General features: G+C 25.2%; 3 protein-coding genes across 3 annotated transcripts; all 3 read right to left on the bottom strand.

The window, feature by feature from the left end:
* OCT59_002597 (uncharacterized protein) lies at positions 1-390 on the bottom strand (the record flags this gene model as incomplete). The annotated part of the gene is made up of 2 exons (XM_066145021.1): positions 1-266; positions 384-390. 2 exons carry the CDS (start codon positions 388-390, stop codon positions 1-3), a joined length of 273 nt encoding a protein of 90 aa, XP_065995780.1.
* A 6,181-nt stretch (positions 391-6,571) lies between these two features.
* OCT59_002596 (uncharacterized protein) lies at positions 6,572-7,158 on the bottom strand (the record flags this gene model as incomplete). The annotated part of the gene is made up of 4 exons (XM_066145020.1): positions 6,572-6,587; positions 6,658-6,718; positions 6,785-6,896; positions 7,129-7,158. The coding sequence occupies 4 exons, from the start codon at positions 7,156-7,158 to the stop codon at positions 6,572-6,574; spliced, it is 219 nt and encodes a 72-aa protein (XP_065995779.1).
* Positions 7,159-7,515: 357 nt separating this feature from the next.
* Positions 7,516-8,476, bottom strand: OCT59_002595 (uncharacterized protein). Its single transcript, XM_025316912.2, has 2 exons — positions 8,409-8,476; positions 7,516-8,293 (listed from the first exon to the last, which is right to left on the bottom strand). The coding sequence occupies exon 2, from the start codon at positions 8,289-8,291 to the stop codon at positions 7,800-7,802; it is 492 nt and encodes a 163-aa protein (XP_025179415.2). The 5' UTR covers positions 8,292-8,293; positions 8,409-8,476; the 3' UTR covers positions 7,516-7,799.
* Between the last annotated feature and the right edge of the window lie 6,884 nt (positions 8,477-15,360).

The raw sequence follows: 15,360 nt of genomic DNA, 5'->3' as shown, positions 1-15,360 counted from the left end.
TCAATTTCTTCTTTTTTTTGGATTGTTAGGTTGAACTGCTTTTAAAATTTCATCATCAGAAATCATTTCCGTTGTTACCTCAGAATCATCATAAAGAACAAATTCTTCAGCTGTGAAAGAATCTTTGAAATCAAGTTTATTTATTAAGACTTGAACTTCTTCCAACTCCTTTAGGCGTTCAAGTTCAAGTTGTATATCAGTATTATTCTCATAAACTTCACGGTTGACACTTTCATCATCACTTGGCTCACCATATTCTATACATGCTGTGACATGCCGCCCATAGGATATTAAAATAAAATATCGTATGTTGCCACCGACGTGTTGAGTTCGTATAATATTTATGCTTGGTTTTAGAAATAAAAATTAGTTACAAAAATTACAAAACATTATTTCTTACCGAAATTTTAAATTACGATAGTTTCTCTATATTTTCAATAAACCATTAATTAAAATGAAATAATTAATGTGGCACTTTTTACTCATAAGAAAAAGGCTAAAAGAATGTGTTTGTTTATTATTAAAGACGAAATAAAATTTTTATTTTCCAAAAATTGAACTGCGGAATTTCCTATCGAAATCCACTTGTATTTATACATTTTTAAGAAAAATATTTCTAATATTTCTAATATTTCTAATAAAATTTGAAGATCTATTATCATATTTAATTATCTCGTTACACTAAACTAAACTATAAATATAATTTTATTGGCTAATTATTTATCCATCAGCTAAATATTTATCCATTACTTACTGCGCCATGTGACTTGTCACGTGACTTTGTATTCCCAACTATTTCTTCTTGTGTAACCATATCATGTGACTTACTGCACCACAGGATTTACTGCGTCATTTATCTATTATATTTTCAGTTATTACAATGCCACCCAAATTATTTTGGGCTGCCGTAATTATAAGTAAAATCCCAAATTCAATTATGGCATCCCAAATTATTTTGGCACTTTACATAGTAAATTATATATAAACTGAATAAATTACGGCATTCCAAATTATAATTATGACATCCCAAAATAATTTGGGCAGCATATATACCATATTCAGATATAATACCTGCTTTTAGCCAACAATTTTTGATTGTATCATTCATAACATTATCCCATGCACGTGCAATATATTTGATATATTTTTTAATGTTAATTTCACCAAGTTCAGTGCTATGTTCATTGAAATTATCAAAAGCTTTAACCCGATTACACAAATACAACTTTCTATATTGTACCTAAAATAAAAAAATCAATATTAAATTTAAAACAATTACAGTAAACAAATAAAGTTTACTTCTTACTTTAAAACTATTAATAATTCCTTGATCGCAGGGTTGAAGGTGAGATGTGGTATTTGGAGAAAGGTATTCAATGACAATATTCGTAAGAGTTGTATTTTCAAATAAAGTATGTATTGGAGCATTGTCAACAAGTAGAAGTATGTGCCTATTTTGTGCTCTCATATAAAAATCTAATTTTTTAAGATAATCGTTCCAGATAGACATTTGCATCCAACTTTTTTTATTCCAATAATAATTGACCGGAAGGGAATTTTTGTTAATATTTTTAAGCACTCTGGGATTTTCATATTTATGTATAAATAGGGGCGCAATTTTTCAGTTCCGGTTGAATTACAGGTAAATAAAAAAGTTACATGTTCCTTAGATTGCTTAGTTCCGGTCACAGAACTATTAGATATTGTACGATTTGGTTTTATTTTCCAGAAGAGACCCGTCTCATCACAATTAAAAATATCTTTTGGATCATAATCTCTTAATGTTTGACAAAGTTTTTCTCTCATTGAATCAAGATCTTGAATTGGTGCACTACCCTTTTCCTCATGAATATTATACTGCTTAAGATTATGTCTCTTTTTAAAATTATCAAGCCACCCATTTGATGCTTTGAATTTTTCTTCATTATACAATAAGGCAAAATCTAGTAATACCTTTGTTGTCAAAATACTTTCAGTAAAAATAAGTCCAGCTTGAAATGCTTTATCTATCCAGACAGTAAGTGCTTCTTCAGTAATAGGAAACTGAGTTTTTTTTCACGTTTTAAATTGGCTTGATATGAATCATTATCTATCATTGCAAGCCATTGGTCTTTCTCTTTCAGAATATCACTCACCATTCCTTCACTAACATCATATTCCCCTATAAAAAGTATTTATATTTAAAATATAATTAAAAACTTTTTAAAATATATTTAAATTATACTTAAAATATATTTAATTTAAAAATTGCGAAATACTTATAATATACTTAAAATGTATTTAAAATTATCTTAAAATATATTTCTAATATATTTAATTTTTGCCAAAATACTTAAAATATACTTAAAATATACTTAAATCAAAATTTAAGTATATTATAGATATATTTTTTACATACTTAATATATTTTAAGTATATTTTAAATACATAAAAAATATACTTATAATAGTCTTATAATATACTTAAAGTTTAATTTAAATATAATTTAAATATATTTTAAGTATATGGGCAAAAATTAAATATATTAGACATATGTTTTAAGATAATTTTAAATATATTTTAGATATATTAAAAATATATTTTAAGTATTTTGCAATTTTTAAATTAAGTATATTTTAAATATATTTTAAATATATTTTAAGTATAATACTTTTTATAGGGTTCTTTTGCTAAGTCCTTTTGTTTTAAAAAAGGAGGGAATATTTTTTTTAAACAAACCTCCTTTTTTTGGGCTGATATGAGTGATTTACGCTTTCTAGGAGTTTTTTTTGGCATATTATTGATATCAAAAAGAAGAATAAATGAAAGTAATGATAAGTATAGTGTAAAAATCCATTTTTATATAAATAATTACCATATTTAACAAAATAGCAAGGGGTAAATTATCTTATATAGAAAATTACAAAAAATTTACCAGTATTACTAAAGAATGTTCAATTAAAAACCGCAAAAATTCTTCGTTATAATGGAAAAAAAATTTGTTATAAAAAAATCCGTTATACCAAATGGCATATTTATATAAGCAATTCACACACTTTACATCATACTACGTTATACAATAAATAAATACTAGACTTCGTTATACTAAGGTTTTTTTTATATTTAAAATTGGTACTACATTAGATGATCCGTTATATCATATTATTCGTTATATCGAGGTTCGTTGTAGAGAGAGTAGACTGTACTTGTATATTTTAAGGTAATTTTCTGTCTGGATGATCATTTTAAATAATATCATTAGAATTCTTTTTTTTTTTTTTTTTTTTTAATGATTTATGGATATCATTAGAATTCAATGTAATTAAATGGTCATTATATATAGTAAAATTTTTGAATGCAATATTTTTGTAATAATTTATTTTCTAATAAGTTTAAACAGGACCGTGCTTACTTATAAGATAGGTTACCCCAGGCCTAAGGTAAAAATCATATATAAAATTCTTTGCAGATCCTACTATAAAAGGAAATTTTATGTTACATTGTTATGATTTTTTTTCTTTTTAGCTAATTAACCAATAGAATTTAAGAAAAAAGTAAGGTAAAAACTATTAGTAAAGGGCCAATTTTCTACAGTAACCTTTATTATAAGTAAGCAAGGTCCTGTTTAGGCTAACTGTAATATTCCTGAATAGATAGATATATTAGATAAGGTATGGAGTTCAATTTTCCACTAGAAAAGATACTGAATGGTAGCTTAAATGGTAAGATAGTACCACTGAAGGTAATTTCAAATAGGCGAGTCTATACTATCTCTTATTTTTTCTGTCTCAGTAGTTTTTTTATCTCAGTTGTTATTACTATACTATTGAGAAATTCATAACTATATCTTGGGATTAAGAAATCGTGAGCTGTAATGGTCTTAAAGAAGTCTTAATTCAATTCTAAAGTATAAATAGTTAGTATAAAAAAGTATCTAAATAATTGTCATTATATTTGATGAAAGTTTTCTACTAACTAAAATATAAGTCAGGGTAATATATAAATTCGAGTTAGTCTTACCTTAGTGTAGATAAAAAATAAATAAGGAGTTAATCAAGTAGTATTTCAATAATGAATAGAAACTATTCTATAGCAAGTTAGTAAACTATTACAATGATAATACTAGTGATATACAGAAATATATATATAGGGGTTAGGTAGTGAAAAATTTTTTTACTATGAACTATATGCAGAGACTTTTTATATGAATAGTACGCATAATTAATACCTGATATTAAAAATCCTGCAAAAATACGCAAATAAAATTTCAGACATTAAGTTATTAATTATTTTATTATGGCTTTTATATTATTTATAAAATCAAATACTAATGTGAAAAAATAGAATTTACCATTTTTTTAATAATATTTTTCTAAAATTTCACTTTTTAACTTTTAGAAATTTCTTTCAATTAATACTAAATATTACAATACGGTTAATTAAATAAATACATACAGTAAATACAGTCAAATCTTGATATAGCGAATCTTTAATATAGTGAATTTTTCAGACAACTATAATAAATTTCCCCTTGCTATAACGAATTAACCAATCAAATCTCTTAAAATCTTCACTATAGCCCTATAGTAAAGTTGAGATCTAGAACCTAGGGTTCGTTATAACAAGGATTGACTGTATATTATATATATAAGATTGGCCAAATTTAAGCTAAAAATACGCAAACTAATTTTTTACATATAAAAATTTTGATAAAAAATACGCAATCTTGATGATCTAACTATAGATGAAAAATTCTAAAATTGTATGCAAATCAAAATTTTACTCTGTCTAATTTCACTATGATGGTGACGCTATACTAGTCTTGTAAATATTTTGAATTACCTAGTTATACAAAATTAAATATTAATATATAGCCTATTCTCAATTGTTAAATAACAAAATGTTTTTTAAAAATTAAAATAATTTTCTTATTAAAGAAAAACAAATAAAAACTTTTTTTTATAATATTTACAATAATATTACTATTGATTTTATAAATATATGTACATAAAATTCACATACTTATAATAAAAGTCACCATAGAAAATTGGCCCTTTACTAATGATTTTTACCTTACTTTTTCTTAAATTCTATTGGTTAATTAATTAAAAAGGAAAAAATCATAATAATATAATATAAAATTTTCTTTATAGTAGGATTTGCAAAGAATTTTATATATAATTTTTACCTTAAATCTGAAAGTGATCTATCTGAAAACTTTACAGTAGAAAGGGATGAAACTACCAAAAAAAAATAAAAAATGAGTTAATATAAAGTTTGAACAAATTATAGCATTTAGAATATTTTTGACATATAAAAGAAAATTTAAATTTTTTTTAGTAGTTTCGTCCTTTTTTACTGCAAAGCATCCATCTTATAAGTAAGCAGAATTCTGTGAATTTACTTCTAGTGAATTTTATTTACTACTGGTAAGTGTTAAAATTACTCATAAAATAATTTAAAATATTTATCAAATTTTATAATTTGACTAATTTTTTAAAAGTTGTTATAGTAAAAGTATTTTAATAATTATTCAATTTTAATAAAATTTAATATATAATTACTTTTAAAAGTTATAAAATAGTCTGTAAAATTTTAGTATATATTATTATGTAAAATATTTCAAAATATTAATTAGTATTTTACATATTAACTAAATGATTTGCATTTTGCATAATAGTATTTTTTTCAATAATTTTATAAATAACATATTTGCATTAAATATGTCCTATTTTTTAAACGAATAGATAATAATATTGTCAGAAATACTTTTCTATGCATACTTTACCTATTTTGTAAATATCACTTATTTTTATATATTAAAAATTTTCTGTTTTAATATATTTAGCATTATCATTAGACATCTAAAAATGCTACTTTTTACAAAAGTTATCATTAAACGGTTTATTAATAGTAATATTAAAGGGTTGACATTTACTAGTTAAACCATTAGAAATTACTACCAAATTAATATTGCTTTGATTAAATTATTCTTTAACTGACCCTTTCAAATATCCTCTAAAGAATTAAAAACCATCATGGCTGAAAATCTGGATTGGCTGTTTAAACTTCTCATATGATTAAGATAATTTATATAATATTTTATCAATTTAAAATTTATCCATGAAACTATATTGTTAAAATAAGAAATGCGGCACAGTAATTTTATGTAGATCATTTTGTAGATCATTTTGTAGATCTCTTGATTTTTTGATAAATCTGATATATTAATTTATTTATTTTATTAATTTTATTTGTTATATTTTATTTATTTATTATATATTATATTTATTTTTTTTATTTTATTATAAATAGTGTTAGATTTTACTTAGTTGAAGAACGGATAATTTAGAGACAAGTTTACAGATAGTTTGGTATTTAAGAATTGTATTGTAATATTTGAGTTATATGAAAAGAGCATTATTTCCAGTAATATAATTCAAGATAGTTAATTTCACAACTAAGAGATTATTTATATTTTCGTTATATTTAAAGTTTTACATTATTTTAATAAAAACCTATTTTCTTTAACTGAATATCCAATGTCATCTTATGTGATTATTTGCAATCAACTTAAGACTCTTCTATTAAGTTAAGCTCCAGTTAACCTGTTAAAGCATTAAAGTTTTTCAGTTAGCTTTAATTGTTAACAGGATAACAATATAACTACACCAGAACCTTTTATTGTGTGGCATTTGTTTACCTTTAAAAATACAAATTAATGGTAATCTAGTTTTATCTGTAATAAAAAAAGAATTAAAAAATAATAATTATATTAAAATTGTTAAATTATCAAAAATTTTACCTGTAGTACATATCAAAATAATAGTAAACCAGTTGTTTTCATTGCCTGTTCTACAGATGTGAATGGTTCTTTTCTCCTTTGTATTAATGGTAAAATTTCTGATTATATTGAACTATACAAGCGTTTTATCCATATTGAATATGTTATATAATTCAAATGATTTCTGGATTCTAAGATGAATAATAAACTAGTAAAACTCTTTTAATTTTTTTTCTAATTGCTCAGGAAGTTTTTGTGATATTTTATATGCTGACACCTTATTAAATTATGCCTCTTCATAAATGCATTTAACCAACCTATAATTGCTTTAAACTCTATTATTAATAAATCACTATAAAAATTACCATATCTGCTCTATCCAAAATTTTATTCATTGAAATTTTTTTAATAATACTGGTGTTCCTTATTCCTAAAGAGATAGGAGTAAAAGTTGATATAACTATATAACCAAAAAATTATAACAACCAGCTAAATTATATACTGCCACTTCATTTCCATCCTCTGCTGCTTTTTTATAATTTTTTAGTGTAATTTAAAATTTATTTTACTTAATAAGTGAAAAGAGTGATGACAGATTTTATCTACAAATGGAAGTAAAAATATCAAAAAATAATAATGTTGTAATCTAAATCGAGCAATATCGGAAATTGCGAAACTTGAGCTTGAAAATATGAAAATGAAAAGAAGACTTGAAATCTGAAAATTAATTTTGAATTTTAAAATGTTATAAATTTCTTTTATGTAAATGATTATGTAAATTTTTTATTAATTAACCGTATATTAAGTATTTATATACAATGGATTTTTGGTCAAAAACCAAGTATACATTATATGTATTGTTTTTAGGTTATATGCATGTATGGACAAATACCCTACATACTGTGTGACGTCCTAAAAAAAACTGAGATACTAATTTTGTACTCGTTAAAATACGTCTAAAGATTTCATCATATAAAAAATAATATATTTTTTTCATTAATCTCATTAATCAGAATTTTAAAAGATCTTAAGTTATTCAAGCTTTAACTTGCGCCAAAACATTTCTACAACTAGGACAAGTGTGAATTTTATCCAAACAACTAGACATAACGCAAGGTACCCACATAAGAGGACAACAAATCAAAAATAAAATAAAAGACCAAAGGTAAGCGGTATTTCCAGGAGTTTCATTTACAATAGTAGTAACGTTATTACGACAATAAGGACAAATAACTACAACGGGGTAATGAGAATAACCAATTGGCGCAGCTGCTGGTACGGCGGGTACCATATTTATAACATGTTGTGGTTGCGGTTGCGGTTGCGCCATATATACAATTCCAGGTTGTGGTTGTGGTTGCAGTTGTGGTTGCGCCATATATACAATTCCAGGTTGTTGTGGTTGCATAGGTTGCATATATATTGGTTGTGCTTGAACGGGATTTCCTGCAACAGGTGTATTCGTTTGCTGTTGCGGATATTGTTGTTCTGAAGAATATGGTGGTGGAGATTTTGTGGTTGTTGACATCGCTTTTTAAAATAATATATATGAGTTTGATAAAGATAAATTAATACATAAAATGACCTATTTTTTATAAAGCATATAAAAAAAATGTTGCGAGTTAGGTATATTAGGTATAATTACCGTAAAGAAAAGTTTCTTAAAAAGTACGACGGTTTTTAAAAATTTTTCTTTAAAAAACTTTATATACCTTTTTTTTCTGCCTTTTTAAGAGCCTTATATACATAAAAAAGTATGACAAAAGAGTCCAGAATGTATATCACAAATTACTTAATTAGGAATTATAATGAATTTTCACGTTACGATGTTATATTTCTGTATACGTTACCTAACTCGCACAATGAATGTAAAACAAAATAGAAGTTAATAAGATCACACGAACTGTCCGGAGTAAAGAATTAGGTTGAAATCCGATAGTCATCATTCTCGGTTATAATCATATGATGAGGAATAATTTAATTGCCAACTTCAATAAATTTATAAATCTTTACCGCTATATCAAATCATTAATCAAAACATTGAAAATAACTGTGCAAATAAAGTTAATAGTATGCCTGGTGCGCACGCACTGGCCATTCGAGATTCCGTATATGCTAAACAAATCTTTAAATTTTGCTTGTTATACAGTAGTCATCACAGCGTAGCAAAGTATCAAAGACATCACATGCAACGGCACAGCAAAAGTCTGGCGCAGTAGTTATATCATAAGACTACCCCAGCGTAATCTGCACATGTGAACGAATAGTGCGTGACGAGTAGGATTTTGTTACTAAAAAATTTCGTCTCTCAGATACTTAGAAACAAGGAAGGGTGATGAAAAATATTACGTGATTTTTCGTGACATTTTTTTCAGGTTACGCTGGGAAAATCTTATGACATGTGTACTTATTTGGTTTGGCGTAAATACGATACTATATTGTAAGATAATGGAGTTTATGACACACGAGAGTTTAAAGGTTGCCGTTGGGGAAACTAAATCCTGACAGCCTCAACCTCCTTTCAATCTAATTTTCCGTCGGAGTAAAAGTGACTACTCGTTCGATAAGTCGATCGAGCATAACGCGATATTTAAGTTCGTCTCGTATGCACAAACAGAGGAAGTTAAACCTTCCGGCGAAACGTTGTTTTAGAAAAAAAGGAAATGGAAGTAAATGCGACTATGAGGCAGAAAGAAATGGAGATAAAACTGGCAACGGTATGTGATATTGTAACATGATAAGAGGAAATATGCCATGACAAAACATTTTAAAGCAATAAGCATATGAAATTTATATGGTTTGTAGGTACAATTTACTTCTGATAATTTCAACACGGGAACAGAATAGGTGTCATGTTAAAAAATAGTAGGTGATGAGACATTCTTGGAAAGTCAAGGAACGCATAAGACAAATAGGTCTAATTTGCAAAAAAAGGATGATATAGAGCATTTGATAGAACCCGCAAGAAAGGTGAGCCCAAGGACGCGCTCCCCTATAAAATCAGTTATTATAATCTTACTACATCTTGGTGAGCTGCGCATATCCAGCTTTTGGACCAGAAATGCAAGCTAGTTGAAGATGTATATGGTTAACTACTTGTCTCTAGCGCACTACATTTCATGAATATGACAGATAATAGGTATAACTAGATCCCAATTGATCCAGTTAGCAGGTTTAGCTTTAAAATCTAAGAAGGGATTGAAGAACTTAGAACTGATTTTTGGTGCATTGATATAATATGACATTAAGTTAATGGATCTTTCGACTGAGCAAATCCTTTAACTTGAAAGACGTAGACGTAGTTAGTGTTATGATCTGGGTCAAGATTAATCCATCAATCTGACAGATATCTGATTCGAAATTAATAGGATTTCAGTCAGATGACAAATGAATTTGGATAAAAAAAGGATCAATTCGGATGATCCGTTATTAAATATAGAAAATTAAAATTCTAAATTAACAATATAGTCTTCATAAAATTGCTCTAACACTTTCCTATATCGGATACTTGCATACTACTGAAAACATTAAAGATGCCATTGAAGAAGTCTTTAAAAATGTTTGGAATTTGTAATCTAAAGTGCATTCAATAATAACTAATAATAGGAGTAACATTAAAAAGTGTATAAAAAGTATGAATAGAATTAAATGGATTTCTTGTACTTCACACATGGAATTAATGCCAGTCAAAAACTTAATCTTAAGAGTGTAAGAGGTTAATTGATTTTTTTTCAAGACCTAAATAAGTCAAAAAGCTAAAAAATATTTAAAAAATCTAAATGAAGGAGAAATTGAGATAATTAATTTTGATTAAAAATTAATAATGCATATATAATATTGAAAATTTTATTTCTTTTTTTTCGCCCAAGTGATTTTTCACTCTTCTGAATTTAATATATAAAAATGACATTATGCTGATCATTTGCCAATTATTATTTTTTTTTATTTATTATTATGCTTAAAGAGAGTGCTGTTCCTTGTAAGTTACACAAACCAAACTTATGCTAAACAATTTACAACCTACCTGCCTGCAGATATACTCCATGAGTTAGGAAACAGGAACCAAATTACTATACTATAATTAGAAAATGGGAACCGTTGTAAGTCCGGAGCGAGGTATAATAAATAAAGATGTAGTGATATTCTACTAATTAGCAGCATAACGCCTTGGAATTTTGGTAATTTCTGCTGATTAGCAGCATAATGCCTTGGAATTCTGGTAATTTTCTGCTGATTAGTAGCATAACGCCTTGGAATTCCTGGACAGAGAAACTCACGTGATTGAAAATTTACACGTTATTTCCATAGATCATCATAGTGCATAGACAAATATAGTCCTTCGCTTCGCTCTGGACAATCAGCTAGTCAATTACAAATTGAATAAAAAAAAATAAAAAGAAAACACAAAATAAAATGAAAAATAAAACAAAATATATAAACATTTAAAATATGCTTCTATCTATATTAGTATCCTTCAAAAAACTAGGTAAACTTTAAAAAGAGGTTCAGGAGTAGTTAGATTAAAATAGCACATAAAGACTGGATTGTAAAGCTATATGGACTTGATCTACTTTTTAGGGTATTGTGATTACAGTCATCCCTCTCTATAGTCACCCCCTATATAAGCATACCCTCTCTTAAGTCATACCACTTTCAAGTCCTGATTTTTTATATAGTAAAATGCCTCCTATATAGTCACAAATTGATTATAGTCACTATCACAGCAATTGTTGACCCCGATGTAATAGTTAACATATGGAAAATTCCCCACTTATAGTCATTTTATGTGATTGAATTTATATTTGAAAAATGTATATCGTGTTCTGAAGATAATTATTTCATCAGTTTCATAGTATAATTTCATAATAACAATAAGATTTGCTTAAAATACAGTTAAAATGGATATAAAAGGAGTGGTAACTTTATGCATTTTTTCATGTATGCATTTGTCAATTTATGCTGTAGGCTAAAAAATTGTATAAGCTCAAATTCGGTAAAGTGAAAGGTAGGAAAAATTAAAATTATTATTTTTTTTTTTTATAATATGATTTCTATATCTGATAATCAAGTTAGCATTCATTTTACTTACAATAAAAAATTATATATAATCACGCCGAATCAAAACTTTGCATAGATGTAACTGTACATGTAAAGCCTCACTATAAGCACACCTCTCCATAGTCACACCATTTGGTGGTCCCGAAGGGTGTGACTGTAGAGGGGGAAGAATAGCGAACATCCTTTATATTGTCACATTATTGCCGATCATTTGCTGATCATTTATTAATCATCTTTTCAATATTGTCACATAAAAAAAATACTATCTGATTAATATATAAAGCTGAAATGATGTTTGATTTGACAATTTTGAGGGTAAAATTGATCAATATTAACAGAAATTATATCAATACATGTAAATTTTTATAATTAATAAATAAAATGAAAATTCAAATTTTATAATCTTAAGATCCAGTGAACATATTCTAATGAATTATATACTATTAGATTGGTCTCAGTGAGAGGATTCGAATGGTAGTAAAATCATTGCCATCAGATCCATATTGGCGAAGTTATTGCATTTTAAAATTTTGTACTAAATTAAATAGTAATATTATTAGTATTAATAATTGCAAATATTAATTTGGCCATAACTTTTGTATTACCTAAAATTATGCTGTGTTACTTCGGCCATTAATTTTAAAGACATTAATCTATAACTCATAAAAATTTTAAGTTTCGAACTCAACAACTGTATCACCCAGTGCTGATTAGAAGATGATCGGCATATATTAATTAATTGAAAAATTTGGCCTAAAACTAACTTTGGCATTACATTTTATTTTGGCACAAAATTTTTATATTAAACTGTTAATACTTTAAACTATTAAATAAAATAATTTAATGTAATTTTTTTACACATTTATAGTTTGAAATAATGCTTCAAAGTTAATGTGATGTCACATATATTATGATCGGCAAATGATCAGCATGTGATAATAAGCATATTCGCTATGCTAGAGGGGGACAACTGTATATCAATAAAGAGATTCATTTTGTAAGAAATCCAATAATAATGATACTGAAGTTCTATCTTCTCAAACTCTTTCAAAATCACTTATTCTAACAAAAGCTCTATTTTATAAAATGTAAAAAGCTAAAATAAACAAAAAATTGTATAAGAAAAAAGAAAATATATATTGCAGCTATTTTTATAAATTTCAATATATTGATATCTTTATCATGATTTTTGATTACCTTTAATGTATACAGATTGAAAAGATAAGGCTAAAAAGTCCATTTGTCAATTATTTAAAAAAAGATAATAAATCATTTCCATAGGGACCTAATGTAGTATCTTAAAATATATATAAAAAGGAAATTAGATAATTAATAAAAAAAACCTAATTTTAGTTTTTATTTTAAAAGTTTATTATCAGTATTATGGATTTTTTAATTTTAGTCAAAATTAAATAATTGACATAGAAATTTTCTTTTGACATCTGAATAACATTATATAATCCAAATAGGCAATTTTATTTTTTATCAAAAATAGAGAAATATATTATATAAGATCTTAAAAAAGAAAATTCACATGTTAATCACTTAATTTTAACCAAAAATAAAAAATCATGTAATATTTATAATGATCATTATACTATCACACCAGTGATTTATAGTAATTTTATTTATTTTATTATACAAAATAAAGGGTTGTATAATAATTTTAATAATAATCTTTGTATTATAATAAAATAAAATATTATAATAAGATATTATGATAAGATTTTTAAGTTTTAACTAAAATAACTAAAATACAGATTATTACCTTTAATTTTTTATTAAATTTTTTGTTGTTTGCAACACATTTAAAACTTTATTAAAAATATATTTAAGTAAATATAATACATATATTATAAAAGAAAAAATTCTAATATAATTAAATTTCAAACTATATATCTGTTACCTCTCATTGAAGAACTACTATATATGTACTATTAGTAAAGAACTTAGACTAGAAAATAAATTCATCTTAAAGGTATTCTTTTTTAGATAGGCCTCTTTCTTTCAGTTTATATTATAAATACCCTAAAGTAATTGCAAGATTAAAATTTAAAACTGTAAAAAAAAAGAAAAAAAAAGAGGTAAAACAATAATTCAGAATAAAACAAATAAAAATTAATATTCTTCAAGTATGAAGTCCTACTATAGTAATCTATTAATTCATTTTATAGTTTGTCAAAATTGAGCAGTCATCCTATCAGTTTTTAAGTCTTCTAAATAAAACTCTAATTTCTGCTAATAAGATAAATTTGCTAGTTTTATTACAATTCAACTTTTTTTTCATTACTTTAAAAGTTTTTGAAACATGTTTTTTTTCAAAAAATTTGTCCTCTTTATTCTTATTACTTAAAGTTTTCTATTCATCTTTGTAAACTATATCTTAGTTCTGCTTTTAATTACAGCTACTTCTTAGTGATTAATAATGAACTTTAGATAGTTAAAAGGAAAAATACTGATTCCAAATACCTTTAAAATCAACTTAGTACCAGTAAGAATCTTTAATTTAAACTTTCAAATAAAATTAATTTATAATATAATTTTCAATTATTGCAGTTTCACAATTTTTTATGCATAGTATAATAATCATAACCTTAAAATAGTCTTAAAATATATATAACTTTTTTAAACAACTTTTAAATAACTTTTATCATTTGAAGTACTCTATGACTGAATAATTAAACAAAGGAAATAGGAGTTTACTGTAACTTATTTAATTATATAAGTCAAGATGCTAGAAATTTTGAGAGATCTAGATATTATAGTTTATAAGTTGTGGTATAATAGATTCATTAGATAATGATTATAAAAAATTAGAAATTTCAGATACTGATGATACTTTGTAAAATTATTGGTTATTTTTTTACAAATTTTTCAAAAAGGTGCTTATATTCAGGTAAAATATAAATTAGGGGGTGCTTATATTCAGGAGGTGCTTATATTTGAAAATTTATAATATTTGTTTTTTCATATAAAAAGTAGTGTGAATAAATTAATAATAAATAAATAATATTTCATAATTTTTAAGCTTAATTAAATTGTTTTTTTTAAATAAAATTTAAGTTTACATAGCATTATTTTAATCCCTCTCTTGAATACTGGAAAATTAACTAGCTTTTCAGACTTTTCTTCATCTTATATATTAAACATATTAGCCAGCTCTCAAAAATTTTGCTATTAAAAAATCTTCAGAAATCCCAAATTGCTAAACCACCCAATTTACTAATAGGAAGAAAAGATAAAATCCCAATTTTAGATACCTAAAAAACTTTTCGGGAGAATATGATATAGGACGTATCTTTCGTTTATGTAAACATATGAATGATCTTATATCAAAAAAAGACAAACTAGCATCTTCAACCTCAAAACGGAAGAAAAAGAAAGCATTACGTGTCAACAATGCTATCTCTCATATGCGAAAAAAGATCAAACAATTGCAGAATGAGATTCATCGAAAAACAATCAAGTTCTTAACTGATGAATTTGATGTAATTATTATTCCCCCTTTTGAGGTTTCAGATATGGTGAAAAGAAAACAC

This window comes from Rhizophagus irregularis, chromosome 11, assembly GCF_026210795.1.
Source record: "Rhizophagus irregularis chromosome 11, complete sequence".
NCBI lineage: Eukaryota > Fungi > Glomeromycota > Glomeromycetes > Glomerales > Glomeraceae > Rhizophagus > Rhizophagus irregularis.
The sequence above is the reverse complement of the archived record's forward strand: the minus strand, read 5'-3'. Positions and strand labels throughout refer to the sequence as shown.